We start from the raw sequence: 15,944 nt of genomic DNA on the forward strand, positions 1-15,944 counted from the left end.
GTGAAAGCTGAAGTGTCTACCATTAATTCAAAGAATAAGTTTATGCGTAGATCGATAACTATCTATTATGATAAGAAGTCAACATCGAAGCTAGAAAAGCTCGTCTCTCGACAATGGTGACAATTAGAGTTTTTGGTCCTTTTTCATATCAGAATGATAAAGCAGTACCTTAAAAGTATGATTATGATATCGTAGTCAACCCAGATACTGCCAACATAACGGGTGTAAGAGGCATAACTCGAAGTGGTAGGTGTTATACCTTAGAGGCTCTAGAAAAAGCTAAAAAAGAGAAAGTCAAGGTAGGAGAAAAAAATGAAACTCAAAGTGGTCTTAATGTAGCACAAGAAAAAGAATGTCAGAAGTCAGTATCTGAGAGTGAAGCATATGAATTTTTAAAGTTAATAAAACATAGCGAGTATAACGTGGTAGAACAACTTAACAAGATGCCAGCTAGAATTTTGTTATTGTCATTATTGTTTAGTTTAGAGTCACACCATAATGCTTTACTGAAGGTTCTAAATTAAGCATATGTGTCTCACAATGCTTTTATTGAATATGTGGAACAACTTGTTGGCAATCTGACGATTTTAAACTATATCTCTTTCAGTGATGAAAAGATTTCTCTTGAAGGTAGAGAAAGTACCAAGGCTCTTCATATTACTGTGAAATGTAAAGGTCATATAATGGCAAAGGTTTTGATTGATAATGGCTCATCTATTAATGTTATACCTGTGATAACTCTGACAAAACTCCCTGTTGATGGATCTTATATGAAACTTAGTCATATGATAGTGAGAGCCTTTGATAAAACCAAAAGAGAGGTGCTGAGAGATATAGAAGTACCATTACAGATTGGCCCATACACTTTCAACATAAAATTTCAAGTTATGAACATATTTTCTTCATACAATTATTTATTGGGTAGGTCGTTGATCCATATGACAGGTGCTGTCCCATTCTCATTACATCAGAAAGTCAAATTTATTGTTGAAGGAAAGTTAACATGTATGGCAGGAGAAGAAGATTTATTGGTAACTCAACTGATAAATACTCTTTATATGGAATCAACAGATGAAGCTCTGAAATGCTTTTATAGATCTTTCAAGATTGCCAATGTAACATATATAACTGAAGGATTTAAATTGTATTCGCCACACTTGTCTACGATAACTAAAATGGTAGTCAAACAACTTACCAAGATGGAATGACGACCTGAAGTTAGACTTGAGAAGAACTTACAAGGAATCACGAAGCCATCAGGCATATATGAAAAGAGAGACAGATTTGGCTTGGGATATAAGCCAACAAGAGGAGACAGAATAAGAATGGTGAATGAGAAAAGAGATAAGAGGATAGCTAATCTTAGGGGATATGAGCCAGAGTCAGAGCCTATGGTTATTTCATACCTCTATGATTCTTTTCACTTAAGAGGATATATTTATCCAGATTTATCAGAAGCCCTAAGTGCAGGATTCATGAAAAAATTTTCAGAGCTAGCCATTCAAATGATGGATGATGAAGAAAAGAAGAGTTGAAGTGAAGAGCTGTTCATGTACCATTGTCTTCCAGATTTTGAGCTGGATAATTGGAAAGCTACAGAGCTACCTGTTGTCTTTAAAACTTCGAAAAAGTAATGTACTGTGAAACTTTAAATCTTTAATTAATTTTTACGAGTATTAGGAGATCTTTTATGGTGTGTTTATGTTTGTCATTTTAATAAAAGGCTTAAAAGATGCATCTACATTTTTTTTTATTATTTTTATCTTTATTTTACTTTTCATTCTTTTTTTCCATCATTTTCTTGCCATTTTATTTTTGTGTGCCAATATTCTCTTCATCTTACCCTTTGCAGGGTCTCAAACAATGAACACGAAAATAATCATGGCAATAATCTTGGATTTGATTTTGAAAACTTAATTCATATTGATGAACTTGATAATGAGAAAGATTTAGATAACTACACATTACTTCTTGATTTGTTAAAATTAATAGAACATGAAGATAAGTCAATTGAACCCTATTAAGAAATTATCGAATTAGTGAATCTGAGAGATGGTGAAAACAGAAAAGAGGTTAAAGTTGGTATATCTTTTTTACCAGCTGAAAAGATAGAAGCTAAAAGAGCTGCTCTGAGAATATGTAGATGTGTTTGCGTGGACTTACTAGGATATGCCAGGACTCAGCACTGATATTGTAGAGCACAAGTTACCTTTAAAACCAGGATATAAGTCGATGCAGCAAAAGTTAAGGCACATGAAACCAGAGATGCTGCTGAAAATTAAAGAGAAAGTGAAGAAACAATTTAATGCTGAATTTTTAAAGTGGTAAAATATCTTGAATGGGTAGCCAACATAGTGTCAGCTCCTAAGAAGGATGAAAAGGTAAAAATGTGTGTCGATTATCAAGATTTGAATAAGGCAAGCCCTAAGGATACTTTCTTCTACCTCATATTGATACTCTAGTGGATAATACTACTAGGCATTCCATATTTTCCTTTATGGATGGTTTCTCAGGCTATAATAAGATCAAGATGACTTGAGATGATATGGAGAAAACTATATTTGTGACCATGTGGGAGACATTCTGTTACAAAGTCATACCTTTTGGGTTAAAAAATGCTGGTGCCAATTATCAAAGAGTAATGGTGACTCTCTTCCATGACATGATGCATAAAGAAATAGAGGTATATATGGATGATATGATTGTGAAATCTCATGAAGGAGAAGATCATATAGTCAATCTCAAAAAGCTATTTGACAGGTTGAGAAGATTTCAGCTAAAGTTGAATCTTGCTAAACGTACATTTGATGCAAAGTCAAAAAAACTATTGGGTTTTATGGTCAGTGAAAGAGGAATCGAAGTGGATCCGGATAAGATACAAGCTATCCAAAACTTATCTCCTCCTCTTACCCTAAAAGAAGTGCGAGGTTTCCTAGAGAGATTGAACTATATTGCTCGTTTCATCTCCCAACTCTCCTATAAGTGCGATCTTATTTTCAAGCTTCTCAAAAAATATGCTTCAGGAGAATGAAATGATAAATGCCAAGAAGCTTTTGATAAGATCAAAGAATACTTGTCAAAACCACCTGTATTGATGCAGCCAATCCTGAAAAAACCTTTGAGCTTGTACTTAATAGTGCATGAAAATTTGAAAATTTAATGGGATGTGTGCTAGGGCAAATAGATAAAACTGACAGGAAAAAATGAGCAATATACTACTTGAGTAAAAAATTCACTGATTATGAGTCCAAGTATTCACCATTAAAGAAGATATTTTGTGCATTAGCCTGGACAACTTGAAGGCTTAGACAATATATGCTTTATCACACTACTTGACTCATAGCAAAACTGGATCCTATTAAGTATATCTTTAAAAAGCCCTCATTGACAAAAAACATAACGCGGTGGCAAGTTATGCTTTCAGAATATGATATCATTTATGTAACTCAAAAAGCTATAAAAAAAAATGTCGTAGTCGAGTTTCTTGCTGATCATACTATAAAAAATTATGAACCAATGAACCTGGAGTTCCCTGATGAAGATGTGATGACCATTGAAGAAAATGAACTTGTTAAAAAGTTTTAGAAGATGTATTTTGATGGAGCTGCTAATGCTTTGGGTCATGGTATTAGGTTAATTTTAATATCTCCTGATGGGCACTATTATCCCATTACAGTCAGGTTAAATTTTAATTGCATAAATAATATGGCTGAGTATAAGGCTTGTGTTATGGGTCTGCAAGCAGCAATTGAAAAGAAAATCAAAGTATTAGATGTGTTTGGTGATTCAGCTCAGTCATCTATCAGTTACGAGAAGAATGGGAAACCAGAGATTCCAAGTTGATACAGTACCATAAGTACGTTTCTCAGTTGGTTAAACAATTCGAAGAAGTTCAATTTGAGCATTTACCTAAAGAGGAAAACCAAATTGCTGATGCACTGGCTACTCTAGCTGTAATGATTAAAATAGATGTAAATACTAAAATTTAACCCATCAAGCTGAATATGAAAGATGAACCAGCACATTATTCAGGTGTTGAAGAAGAAGTTGATGGAAAGCTATAGTATCATGACATCATGCAATACATTAAAAGCCAGCAATACCCAGGACATGTAACAAAAAATGATAAGAGAACTATTAGAAGGTTGGCTATGAGTTTTTTTCTTGATGGAGACATCCTCTATAAAAGGGGTCGAGATCAATTACTCTTAAGGTGTGTGAATGCAGTTGAAGCGAAGAGGATTATTGAAGAAATGCATGATGGAGTTTGTGGGGTACGTACAAATGGTCATATGATGGCTAGACAAATTATTAGGATTGGATACTATTGGTTGACAATAGAGAGTGACTGTATTGATTATGCCAAAAAATGTCATAAATATCAGATCTATGCTGATAAGATCCATATTCCTCCAATAGCGTTGCATGTTTTGACCTCTCCATGGCCATTCTTTATGTGGGGAATGGATGTCATCGGTCCCGTCACTCCAAAAGCTTCAAATGGACATAGATTCATTTTTATGATGATTGATTACTTTACAAAATGGGTAGAAGTTGTATCATATGTTAGTGTGACCTGATCTGTGGTATGCAAATTCATAAAAAGGGAGATAATATGCAAATATGAGCTTTCAGAGACAATTATTTTTATAATGCCAAAAATTTGAACAGCAAGATGATAAATGAAGTTTGCACTCAGTTCAAGATTTGTCACCTTAATTTGGTACCATATCGTCCAAAAATGAATTAGGCAGTAGAAGCTACAAATAAGAATATCAAAAGAATCTTAGAAAAAATAATTGATACTTATAAAGATTGACATGAAAAGTTGCCCTTTACTTTGCATGCTTATAAAACATTAGTTCGAACATCTACTGGGGCCACTCCGTTCTCTTTGGCATATGGAATGAAAGCTGTGCTACCGGTCAAAGTAAAAATTTTCTCGCTGAGAGTCTTGATGGAGGTAGAATTAGAAGAAGCAGAATGGGTTCGAAATCGCTATGAGCAGTTGAACCTCATTGAAGAGAAAAAACTCACAACACTTTGTCATGGTCAATTATATTAAAAGAGAATGATGAGAGCACATGACAAGAAAATCCATCCCCGTTGCTTTAGGGAAGGAGATTTGTACTGAAAAAGATCCTTCCAAATTAACATGATAATCGAGGAAAATGGACACCAAATTGGAAAGGCCTGTATATGGTGAAAAATGTATTTTTTGGTGGGGCATTGATTTTGGCAGAAATAGACGGAAGTGATTTACTTGCTCTGATAAATTCGGATGTTGTGAAGAAATATTTTGCTTGAAAGAAAAAAGAAAAAAAGTAAAAAATAAAAAAAAATGACTCATCTGAAGCTAAAAACCTGAAAAAAGGTGACTTGGATGCGACGAAGAAGCATCATTCCACAATATAGGGGCAAGTGTAGTTTGATGAACTCTGAAGGATCAAAAAAGTCATATAATTTAGTTTTTAAAAAAAATCTGAGAATATTTTGTTCATGATTATCTTATGATCATCATTTGGGCACCTTTGTTTCAACTCAAATACTTTACCATGCACTTGTGTCCAATATACTATCTTTTCTTTGGAAATAACACCTATCCATTCCTTTATTCTCATTTTTTTATCCTTTACATGAATAGGAGAAATGTGTGATTGCATTTTATTGGTCTTGGATTCAAAATGATGAAAAGAAAAAAAAACATGAAAGATTAAGCATTACTTTTTAAAAGTTGATAAAGGCAAATGAAAAAGGATGAGAAAAGCATGACAAGACATTGATGTTACAAACTTTTAAAGAAGAAAAATATTATTGTCAGATGTTAAGAACAGATTGGTAGTATAAGAATTCTGATAAAAGAAGCTAAAAGCGAGAGATTTCGAGACCCTTTTTACTACAATGAATAATTTTAATTGCATTACATGCATTGTATTTAGAGCACTTAGTACATGCATTTATAAGCAATAAGGATAGAGACTTTCCATTTTCTGATCAAACAAAAGATTTCAAAAGAGAAAAATTTACTTGTTAAAAGAAAAGAACTCAGTTTTGAGAAAATATGAAATTTTTAAAGTTATTGAACCTCTGCTAAGAGGAGCTTTTTCAAGATGAAATTTTAAAGTTATTGAGCCTCTACTGAGAAAAGCCCTTTTCAAGATGAATTTTAAAATTGTTGAGCCTCTGTTGAGAGGAGCTTTTTTTCAAGATGAGATTTTAAAGTTGTTGAGCCTCTGTTGAGAGGAGCTTTTCCAAAAGATGAATTTTAAAGTCGTAGAGCCTCTGCTAAGAGGAGCCTTTTCAAGATTAATTTTAAAGTCGTTGAGCCTCAGCTGAGAGGAGCCCTTTTTCAAATGAGATTTTAAAGTTGTTGAGCCTCTACTGAGAGGAGCTTTTTAAGATGAAAATTTTCAAGTCGTTGAGCCTCTGCTGAAAGAAACCCTTTTTCAAATGAGATTTTAAAGTTGTTGAGTCTCTACTAAGAGGAGCTTTTTAAGATAAGATTTTTAAAGTTGTTGAACATCTGTTGAGAGGAGCTTTTTAAGATGAAAATTTTGAAGTTGTTAAGCCTCTGCTGAAAGGAGTCTTTTTCAGATTTTAAATTTCCAAAAGTTGTCAAGCCTCAAGTGAAATGAGCATTTTCGAAAAAAAAAATCATTTGGATTCCAGACAAAATTATTGTCTTTGTCTTTGCTCTATTACTGATTACCAGCAATGTGCAAAGAAGGACAGCCGTGGATATCAATTTGTTTAGAAATACAAAATACGTAATATAAATACAAAATACGAAATACAAAAAAAAATATACCAAAAATAATACAAAAAAATAAAACATAACAGAAAAATCAAGGATGGCAGTGGTGCCATCCTTGGCACTACTACCACCAGACCCTACACCTTACCTTTCTAATCATTATACCTTACCCTCCACCCCTCTAATTACTCCTCCCGTTGATAAACTATCAAATAAGACAGAAATGAATAAATGAGGCATGGGGCTCGTGCTTACACCCTATGCCCTTCGTCCCAAATACGCATGATCGGAGCTCTATAAATAGAACTCTTAGCCAAACCAAAAAACAAAAGGAAAAAAGAAGAGAGATGCTGCAAAAATAAAAGGAAAAAAACATAAAAAAAAATATACACAGTCTTCCCCGTAGGAGGAACCCAGCATCGAGCTTCTTGCATGAAGAAGAAAAAAAAAGGGGTCAATAAAAAAAAGGGTTATAATACAAAAAAAATAGTCTCATTGAAACTTCATCAGCAGATCTAGGGAAGTGGGGATTTTTTTTGGATAAAAGGACCTCGGATTTGAACTCATGAGGTTGATGGAAACATTTTGGTATTTTTTGAAAATTTTTCGACCACCGCTAACGGTGACCGGTGATCGGTGATCGACGAAAGGGGATGATGACGGCGAAGGAACGATCGGTCGGCCATCTGCATTTGGTCGAAGAAAAGAAAAGAGAAGAGAAGAAAAGTTTTTTTTTTTGTTTGAAAAATGAAGGAAATGAGTAAAAATTTCTTTTTTTAAACTTTTATATGAGCTGTCAATAGCTAAAATGACGTCGTTTCAATAAACACCTAAAATGACGTCGTTTTAAGCACCCAGGATCCACGCGTCGACCCGTGACCCGACCTGGGGTCCGGGCACTTGACCCATGATCTGCTTCTTTCATCAGCCTCTGATCAGTTTGACTGAATCGAAATTGAACCATCCAAATCGAATCGAATCGATATTGAATCGCTGAGCCATCTAAATCGTGCCCAGACCAAGCCGAACTGTCAGATCGAACGTCGAACCGAGCCACGCGTTGACTGGACCGTTGACCTGTCCGGTTAAGGTAAAAAAAATTTTTTTTTTTGAATTTTTCTTATTTTTTATATATTATTTTATTAATATTTATGCATATTAAAATATTTATATTTGTTAGATTAAATGATGAATTATGTGGTTAAATTTGTTTATAATTTTGTTAATTTTTAAAATAAACTTTAAAAACAAAATAATATAAAAATAAATTTAATAATAATACTAAAGTAATAAAAAATGAGAGAAAAGGAAATTTTTATATTACGATGAGATTCAAAGGTATTCTGAGTAGTGATGCCTAAGAAATCTCTAGGTGAGAAGATTTTTTTAAAAATATTACCAGTGTATTGGAGTATTTATAAAAAATTTTTCAATAAAAATAAAAATTTTCCTTTTTTTTTGTTATAAAATAATAATAAATAAAAATTGATTAATATATTTAAAATATAAGTAATAAAAATGATAATAAAAGAAATTTTATTCGATGATGAGATTCTAAAAGTATTTCGAGTAGAGATGCTTTAAGAAATCCCCAGGTGAGAAGATTTTTTGTAAAATATTATCAGTGTATTGAAATATTTATAGAAAATCTTCAATATAATGAAAATTTTATTTTTCTTCAAAAATTTAAATAAAAATATTAATAAAATAATTAGTGAAATTTCTAACAAAGGAGAATAAAATGTGTGCATTAACATGGTAACATTTTGCATTGCATGCATAACATTTTTTACGAAAAATAAATTCGAGCCTTCGAGAATGAAATTCTTAGGTATTTCAAGAAGTGATGTCTAAAAAATCTCTAGGTGAGAAAAAGTTCTTCTAATGTTACCAATGTACTGGAACATTTTAAGAATTATTTCAATAAAAATGTTTTAATTTATTTTTCTCAAGAATAAATTTTTTTTCTAATAAATAAAAAATCAAGAAAATTATTTTTTGAACACAAAAAATTAGACTATTTTTATCAAAATCAAAGGATAACACGTTGTTAATTGGTACCGTTTTTTAACGGGTCCTGTGAGGGTGTTAATCCTTCCCCACGCGTAATCGACTCTCAAACCGAAACTATTTCGCAGATTGTAAAATTATCTGTGGCCAATCGCATCTAGTCAAAAAAGATTGGTAGTGACTCCGTTATTTTTTTATTTCGTTTTCAAATTCGTCGGACGAACACAAAATCGTTACGACAAAAAATATGAGATAATAATTTTTTTAATGATTACTAAAAATATATTATAAATTACTTGAAAGTTAAAATTACATTAAGAGGTTATTAAAATTTTATAAAAATTTACCAAAATTATATCGATGATTATAAAAATTATATAATAAGTTATCAAACTAATATCAAAGGTAACCAAATTATATAAAAAATTATTAAAATTTTATAAAAAATTATCAAATTTTACTTATATTAAAATCAAAATTAAATTATGATTATTATTATTATATAAAATTAATTATTAAAATAAATTTTTAAAAATAAAATTTATACATACATTATGTACGTGTCGAAATTTAAAACGATTAAATTTTAAACAGAATTATTAAATTTCTCCAACTTTGATAAAATTATGCCCCCATAATGAGCAGAACCAGGATTTCCTTTCAATCCTCTTTGTATTTGTCATCGTAAATCCATTTAACTCAATTACTGTTTAATTGCTTGTACAACATTCTTACCTTCTTCTTCACATGTTACACGCAAATCAAGTTCATTCACTCATGCCTGTATATATCCAAATCAATCAATTTTATTCACATTATGACTGAAAGCCCAGCTGGACCATTACGTGTCATTTTCTGTCTCTTTAAAGTTTGTTCGATTATATTATACAATGTGAAAATTGTTTTAGTCAACATTCATGGTTGCGAGTGATGGATAGTTCAGTAGATACGAATTTATACCAACGACGACAACAATCAATAGTACTATATTTGTTATTTTTATTGGTATTTTAGTAATTTAAAAAAAAAGTAAAGAAAAAAAATACAAAAGGTTAAAGCTCAAAATTAATGAGCAAAGCTGACTTGTTAGAAAACGGAAAATAAATACTCTAGGCGTTAATTAAAAAAAAAAAAATTCTAGGCCTTTTTTGAAATAAATAAAATAATGACCATACGATTTATTAGCTAAGCATTTGATTGTTAATTTCAATAATGAGGCTTAGTCCAAGGCTACTTCAAATATATAAAAAAAAATATAAAATGAAAATTTGGATATAAAAAATTTAAGAAAAGACTTTTATTCATGGTTAATTAATATTGTAAAAAATATCTAATATACATATATTTTTATCTTTTATTGTTTATCTTTGTGACACATGGATACTCTCATGTCATATTTATTTTTGTCACACTTGGATTTTTTTAATTGTCATATCAAAGTTTATTTAACTCAATTAATTATAGATAAATGTATTTCATATTTTATGTGTCATTTCAAATTTTAAATATATATTCATATTTATTATTAATTAATTATAAATCAAATCTAAAATAAACAAATCTAATTATTCACGAATTTAACCTTTCATTAATTTATAATATTAATTAATTCAGTTAATTGTGAATAAATGTACTAATTCTTTAATATGATTAAAGTGCAATATATTTTTTAAATAATATAAATACAAATAAATTAAATTATGCTGATAATAATTTATCTGATTCAATAATACAAGTTAAATTATTTCCAGATTATTCACTAAAGAATCTCCAAAAAAATACAAAGAACAAGATAAACTATAAATCAATAATATATCAGAAATTTCTTTATTTATAATATTTATTTGAACATAATTTTTTATATTATCAATTTAGAAATTATGATTTATTGTTGTGTTTTAATCTGTTTTTTTTTTTTTTTTTCATTTTAATGTTAAAATAATTTTTTTTAAAAAAAAACACGCAAACCAACATGCAAGATGTGATGCAGAATGTAACTTATAATTGCCTATTGCAACATAATGTCATTTATGCTGGAAAAGAGATATATTTTATAATATTTATACAAATCAATACTCTAAACCAATTTATTATTAAAGATGAAATTTTTTGTACCGTATAAATCATATACCTACTTTTAATTACGTGTTTCATCCTGGTTTGTCAGTTTTATGATTGGCATGATGGAAAATAGTTATTTAAATTCCATTTTGCGGTTATATTAATTTTTTTTACTCTTTGCTTTATGTTATATGTTTTTTTTTTTAATTTATTTTAAAAGGAAAAATATCTAGCAAGTGAAACTTCAGTACATTCCCGTAGGATTTGACGAATAAATCCCTGATTTAGGATTAGACACATTGGCTCCAACAAAAACAAAGATCTTAGGATCACCAACCAAATTCATCAAAACTCAATTCCTCTGTTGCTTTCACCCAAAACATAGCCCTCAATTTGATAAGAAATAGCGTTTCCTCCCCCTTCCCATTTTTGCCCCTTCCTAAACAATTCATGTTTAGCAAAATCCATAAAGATAAAAAAGTGACCCCATAAACAAAAAATTTGTTGGGTTTGAAGTGGCAAATATAACAACTCAAAAATAATATTTCGTATTTAACTTTTTAATATGACTTGTATTATCTTGTTCTATTTTTTTGACTTGAACTTGAGTATTATATTATTAGTGAGTGAGTCAAATTATCCTTAAACTTTAATTTATCATAATTAGCGTCTATGTTTAGAATGATGCTCATAAAACTGTCAAATCTAACCAATTTAAAATTTCAATCCTAACACCTATAACTTTTTATCTTATTCCTAGATTACGACCTCTTTATATGTAAAGAAAATCTATCATAACTTATAAAGGCACATGCTGCAAATAGAAAAGACCTACTCCTACTAGGCCTTGCCTGATCCACAAATGTACAAAATTATGAGGTTAGGGTTCTACTATAAATAGGCATTTTAGCAGCAACAAAGATTTATTTATAGCAAAATATTACACAGCAATGGCATTGACACCGTCCCTCATCTTCTGCCTGCCCCGTATGAACCCCAAGCAAATAATTCTCGCTAGCAATACTCGTCTTCCAAAAGTTGAATCTGACCCTCGTTCTTTCAAGACTACTTGCCACATCTGCTGTGCTGTGTCGACCACTCAAGTTTCTGTTTCTGATCAGCCAAAAGATGAAAGACGTTCAGCAAATTACCAGCCTACTATTTGGAGCTACGATTTCCTTCAGTCCTTAAAGAATGATCATGCCGTAATTACTATGTTTAACCTCTCACTTGTGATTATCAATTGTTTTAAACAACGCCCTCTCCCTCTCTTTCTGTGTTTACTTAATAATTATTTTATGCTAAATTTGCAGGATATCGTATACAAAGACAGAGCAGCAAAGTTAGAGCAGGAATTGAGGTTTTCTATTAATGATGAAGATGCAGAGTCATTGAACTTGCTTGAACTGATCGATGACATTCAACGGTTGGGGTTGGGGCATCGTTTTGAGATGGATATCAGTAGAGCCCTTGAGAAATTTGTGTCTTTAGAAGAGAGTGGTGTTGCAGCAGAGAATAGTCTGCATGAAGCAGCTCTACGATTCAGACTCCTCAGGCAACACGGCTATGAGATCTCTCAAGGCAAACGTTCATGATAAGATTTTGCAGCGTATCATATAAGATCATCACGCCACAACATATTTGTTAAAAATACAACGTTAATACTATATACAAAAGTTACTTTTTTAATGCTGTAAGGCCAAAATATAAATGGCATAAGTGACATTAAACTCTTTCTTAACGTCCACAAAGAATTTGATGTTAAAAACTTGAAGTTTATGTCAGTTGGTTCAAGTAGCCACTTTTAAGAGCTAGCACTTAGTCAAATCTCATTACTTGTAAGCCTTTTCTCTGTCATTCGGGCCTTGACAATTTTGTAAAGAAAAGAGAAATTGATGATAAAACGTAGTACTAATTAAGACATCAATATTCCAGCGGACTTGCCTACTACTAGTAGAGAATGATCTCTTTCTTGGATAGCCCTTAATTGGATAATATTGTCTGAATGCAGATGTCTTTAAAGCTTTCAAGGACCATAAGGGAAATTTCAAGGCATGCCTCTGCAAGGATGTCAAAGGAATGTTGAGTTTGTATGAAGCTTCAAGGCTTGCATTTGAAGGAGAGGATCTTATGGATGAAGCCTTCATGTTTACACGAATGCATCTCACGGATCTACAGGGTAATCAGGAAGAAGTTTTATCAGAACTGGTGGCCCACGCTCTGGAGCTCCCGCTGCATCGAAGAATGCTCAGGCTGGAAGCTCGGTGGTACATCGAAGCTTACAGCAAAAGGGCAGCTGCAAAACGTAAGCTACTTGAATTGGCTAAGCTGGATTTCAACATGGTGCAGTCAACACTCCAAGAAGATCTTAAAGACATGTCAAGGTAAGACGATTAATAAGGAAAATAAGTTCTTCAAAGCGTTTTTTTAACTTGCAATTTCACTGACAATATCGCTTCACGAATGCTGATTAGATGGTGGATGGAAATGGGGCTAGCGAGGAAGTTGAATTTCACAAGGGACAGGCTCGTGGAATGCTTCTTTTGGACTGTTGGAATTGTTTCTGAACCTCAATTCAGCCATTGCCGAAAAGGTCTAACCAAAGTGGCTTCCCTGATAACCACAATCGATGATGTTTACGATGTTTATGGCACTATGGACGAACTAGAGCTCTTTACTGACGCTGTTCAAAGGTATACGAGAAACATTAAAAAAAATATTAAAGTGACCCCAATCTTATTTATCTCTATTATTCACTAATTAAATTTTAATCACTTTAATTTTCAGATGGGATGTCAGTGCTGCGCAAAATCTTCCAGACTATATGAAGCTATGTTTTCTTGCACTTCATAATTCTGTAAATGAGATGGCTTATGACGCTCTTAGAGACCATGGAGAACATATCCTTCCATACTTGACAAAAGCGGTATGATGTATCAGACAAGTGCAAAAAAAAATTAGTTTTTGTCGCTCATCACTTCTATGTATATATTAAGGGCTCTATTCTTCTTTCAGTGGGCTGATTTATGCAAAGCATTCCTAAAAGAAGCAAAATGGGCACACAGCAAACACATTCCAACATTCCAAGACTATCTTGAAAATGCATGGGTGTCAGTGTCCGGGCATCTTTTTCTAGTCCACACCTACTTTTTACAGAGTCCAAATATCACCAGTCAGGCACTTGACAGCTTGGAAAATTACCATGATCTTCTTAGATGGCCATCCCTTATTTTTCGACTTTGCAATGATTTAGGCACTTCAAAGGTATGCTGATTATCACCATTGATGCTTATATTATATGCAGTACTGACTTAATTTCTTGTTATAAATTCATCTGATGAGTTCTATTAATTGAAATGCTTGTTTCTTCTTGTAATACAGGATGAGTTAGAGAGAGGTGAAAGTGCAAACTCGATAACATGCTACATGAAGGAAACAGGTTGCTTGGAAGCAGTGGCTCGCCAACACGTGAGTGATCTGATTGACAAATCCTGGAAGAAAATGAACAGATGCCAAATTGATGGTTCCCCATTTGCAAACCATTTTGTAGAAACAGCTACTAATCTGGCTCGGATATCCCAGTGCACATATCAGCATGGAGATGCACATGGATGTCCAGATAATCGATCTAAGAATCGAGTTGTATCATTGATTGTTGAGCCTATTTCTATCAAGGAGAAGGCAATTTCATAAGTTGTGCCTATTTCTTCGTGAAAGCATTTTTTTTTTTAACATGTAAAACGTACTTAATATTTTTTTTTCCGTGATGTGAAAGAGATGTTCGGATAACGACATTTCATTGAAAAGTATTGGATCATTTTATTCTTGGCATAATTACAACTCAAATAGGGGATTTTTCTCATGCTCCAAACCTTCTTACTTTTACTTGAATTATGCCTAAATGATTCTGGAAATCAACCTGAAAATGGTGATGATGACCCAAAAGAATTCAATAAAAGTATCACATTATTGACCTTGTGTACTAATAATATTGGTTCAAAATTAATTTCTGAAACTAAACTTTTGTCCAACATCACTTCTACCATCAAACATGCACGAAATGGAATTCAGTCCTATGCACGCTTCAACTTAATATAATAATTCAACCTTTTTTTGTAGAAAAATATAATAATTAAGTCTTAATTTAATTAGCATTATGAGTTTGTGATGGAAGTGAAAATTTGTGGTAATTAGAAATCTATGGTCGAAAAAACAGTTAATTCCTCAAACGCCATTCTAGAATGAAAATTTGAGCTTTGCAAAGATATTATCCGTCCATCGTTTTATTCACAATGTTACAATTTCTTTGATAGATTATACAAAATTTATATTTGATACATTATCAATATATATAATTTATATACTGATAGTTGTCGTAACGATTTTGTGTCTGCTCGATGAATTTGAAAAAGAAATAAAAAAATGAAGTCGCCACCAATCTTTTTTGGCTAGATGTGATTGGCCACCTATTAAAACATATCCTTTTAATAAAGTTTTAAAATTAATTAAAATTTATTAAAAAAGATAACTTTTCAATTTGTGAAACAGTCTGGGTTCGAGAGTCGGTTACGTGTGGAGAAGGATTAGCACTCCCACAACACCCGTAAAAAAATGGTACCAATTAACAACGTGTTATCCTTTGATTTTGATAAAAATAGTCCAATTTTCGATGTTCGAAAATATTATCCCTTGATTTTTTATTTATTAAAAAAAAGAAAATTTATTCTCGAGAAAAATAAATTAAAACGTTTTTATTGAAATAATTCTTAAAATGTTTCAGTACGTTGATAACATTAGAATAACTTTTTTTTCACTTAGAGATTTCTTAGGCATCGCTTCTCGAAATACCTTAGAATCCAATCCTCGGAGGCTCAAATTTACTTTTCGAAAAAAATATCATGCATGCAATGCAAAATGTTACTATGTTTATGCACACATTTTACTCTCTTTTGTTAAAACTTTTATTAATTATTTTATTAATATTCTTATTGAAATTTTGAAGAAAAAAAAATTTAATTATATTGAAGATTTTCTATAAATATTCCAATACGCTGGTAATATTTTATAAAAAATCTTCTCACCTAAAGATTTCTTAAAGCATCTCTACTCGAAATACTTT

The 15,944-nt window shown here is 31.7% G+C and overlaps 1 protein-coding gene across 1 annotated transcript; it reads left to right on the forward strand.

Annotated features, from left to right (window-relative positions):
* Positions 1-11,734: 11,734 nt before the first annotated feature.
* LOC111282169 (putative terpene synthase 12) lies at positions 11,735-14,687 on the forward strand. Its single transcript, XM_022870151.2, has 7 exons — positions 11,735-12,030; positions 12,139-12,406; positions 12,837-13,209; positions 13,300-13,518; positions 13,613-13,751; positions 13,841-14,089; positions 14,207-14,687. The coding sequence occupies exons 1-7, from the start codon at positions 11,776-11,778 to the stop codon at positions 14,516-14,518; spliced, it is 1,815 nt and encodes a 604-aa protein (XP_022725886.2). The 5' UTR covers positions 11,735-11,775; the 3' UTR covers positions 14,519-14,687.
* Positions 14,688-15,944: the final 1,257 nt, after the last annotated feature.

The sequence above is a fragment of the Durio zibethinus genome, chromosome 5 (genome assembly GCF_047325235.1).
Source record: "Durio zibethinus cultivar Kanyao isolate XHJ-2024 chromosome 5, ASM4732523v1, whole genome shotgun sequence".
Taxonomy (NCBI): Eukaryota; Viridiplantae; Streptophyta; class Magnoliopsida; order Malvales; family Malvaceae; genus Durio; species Durio zibethinus.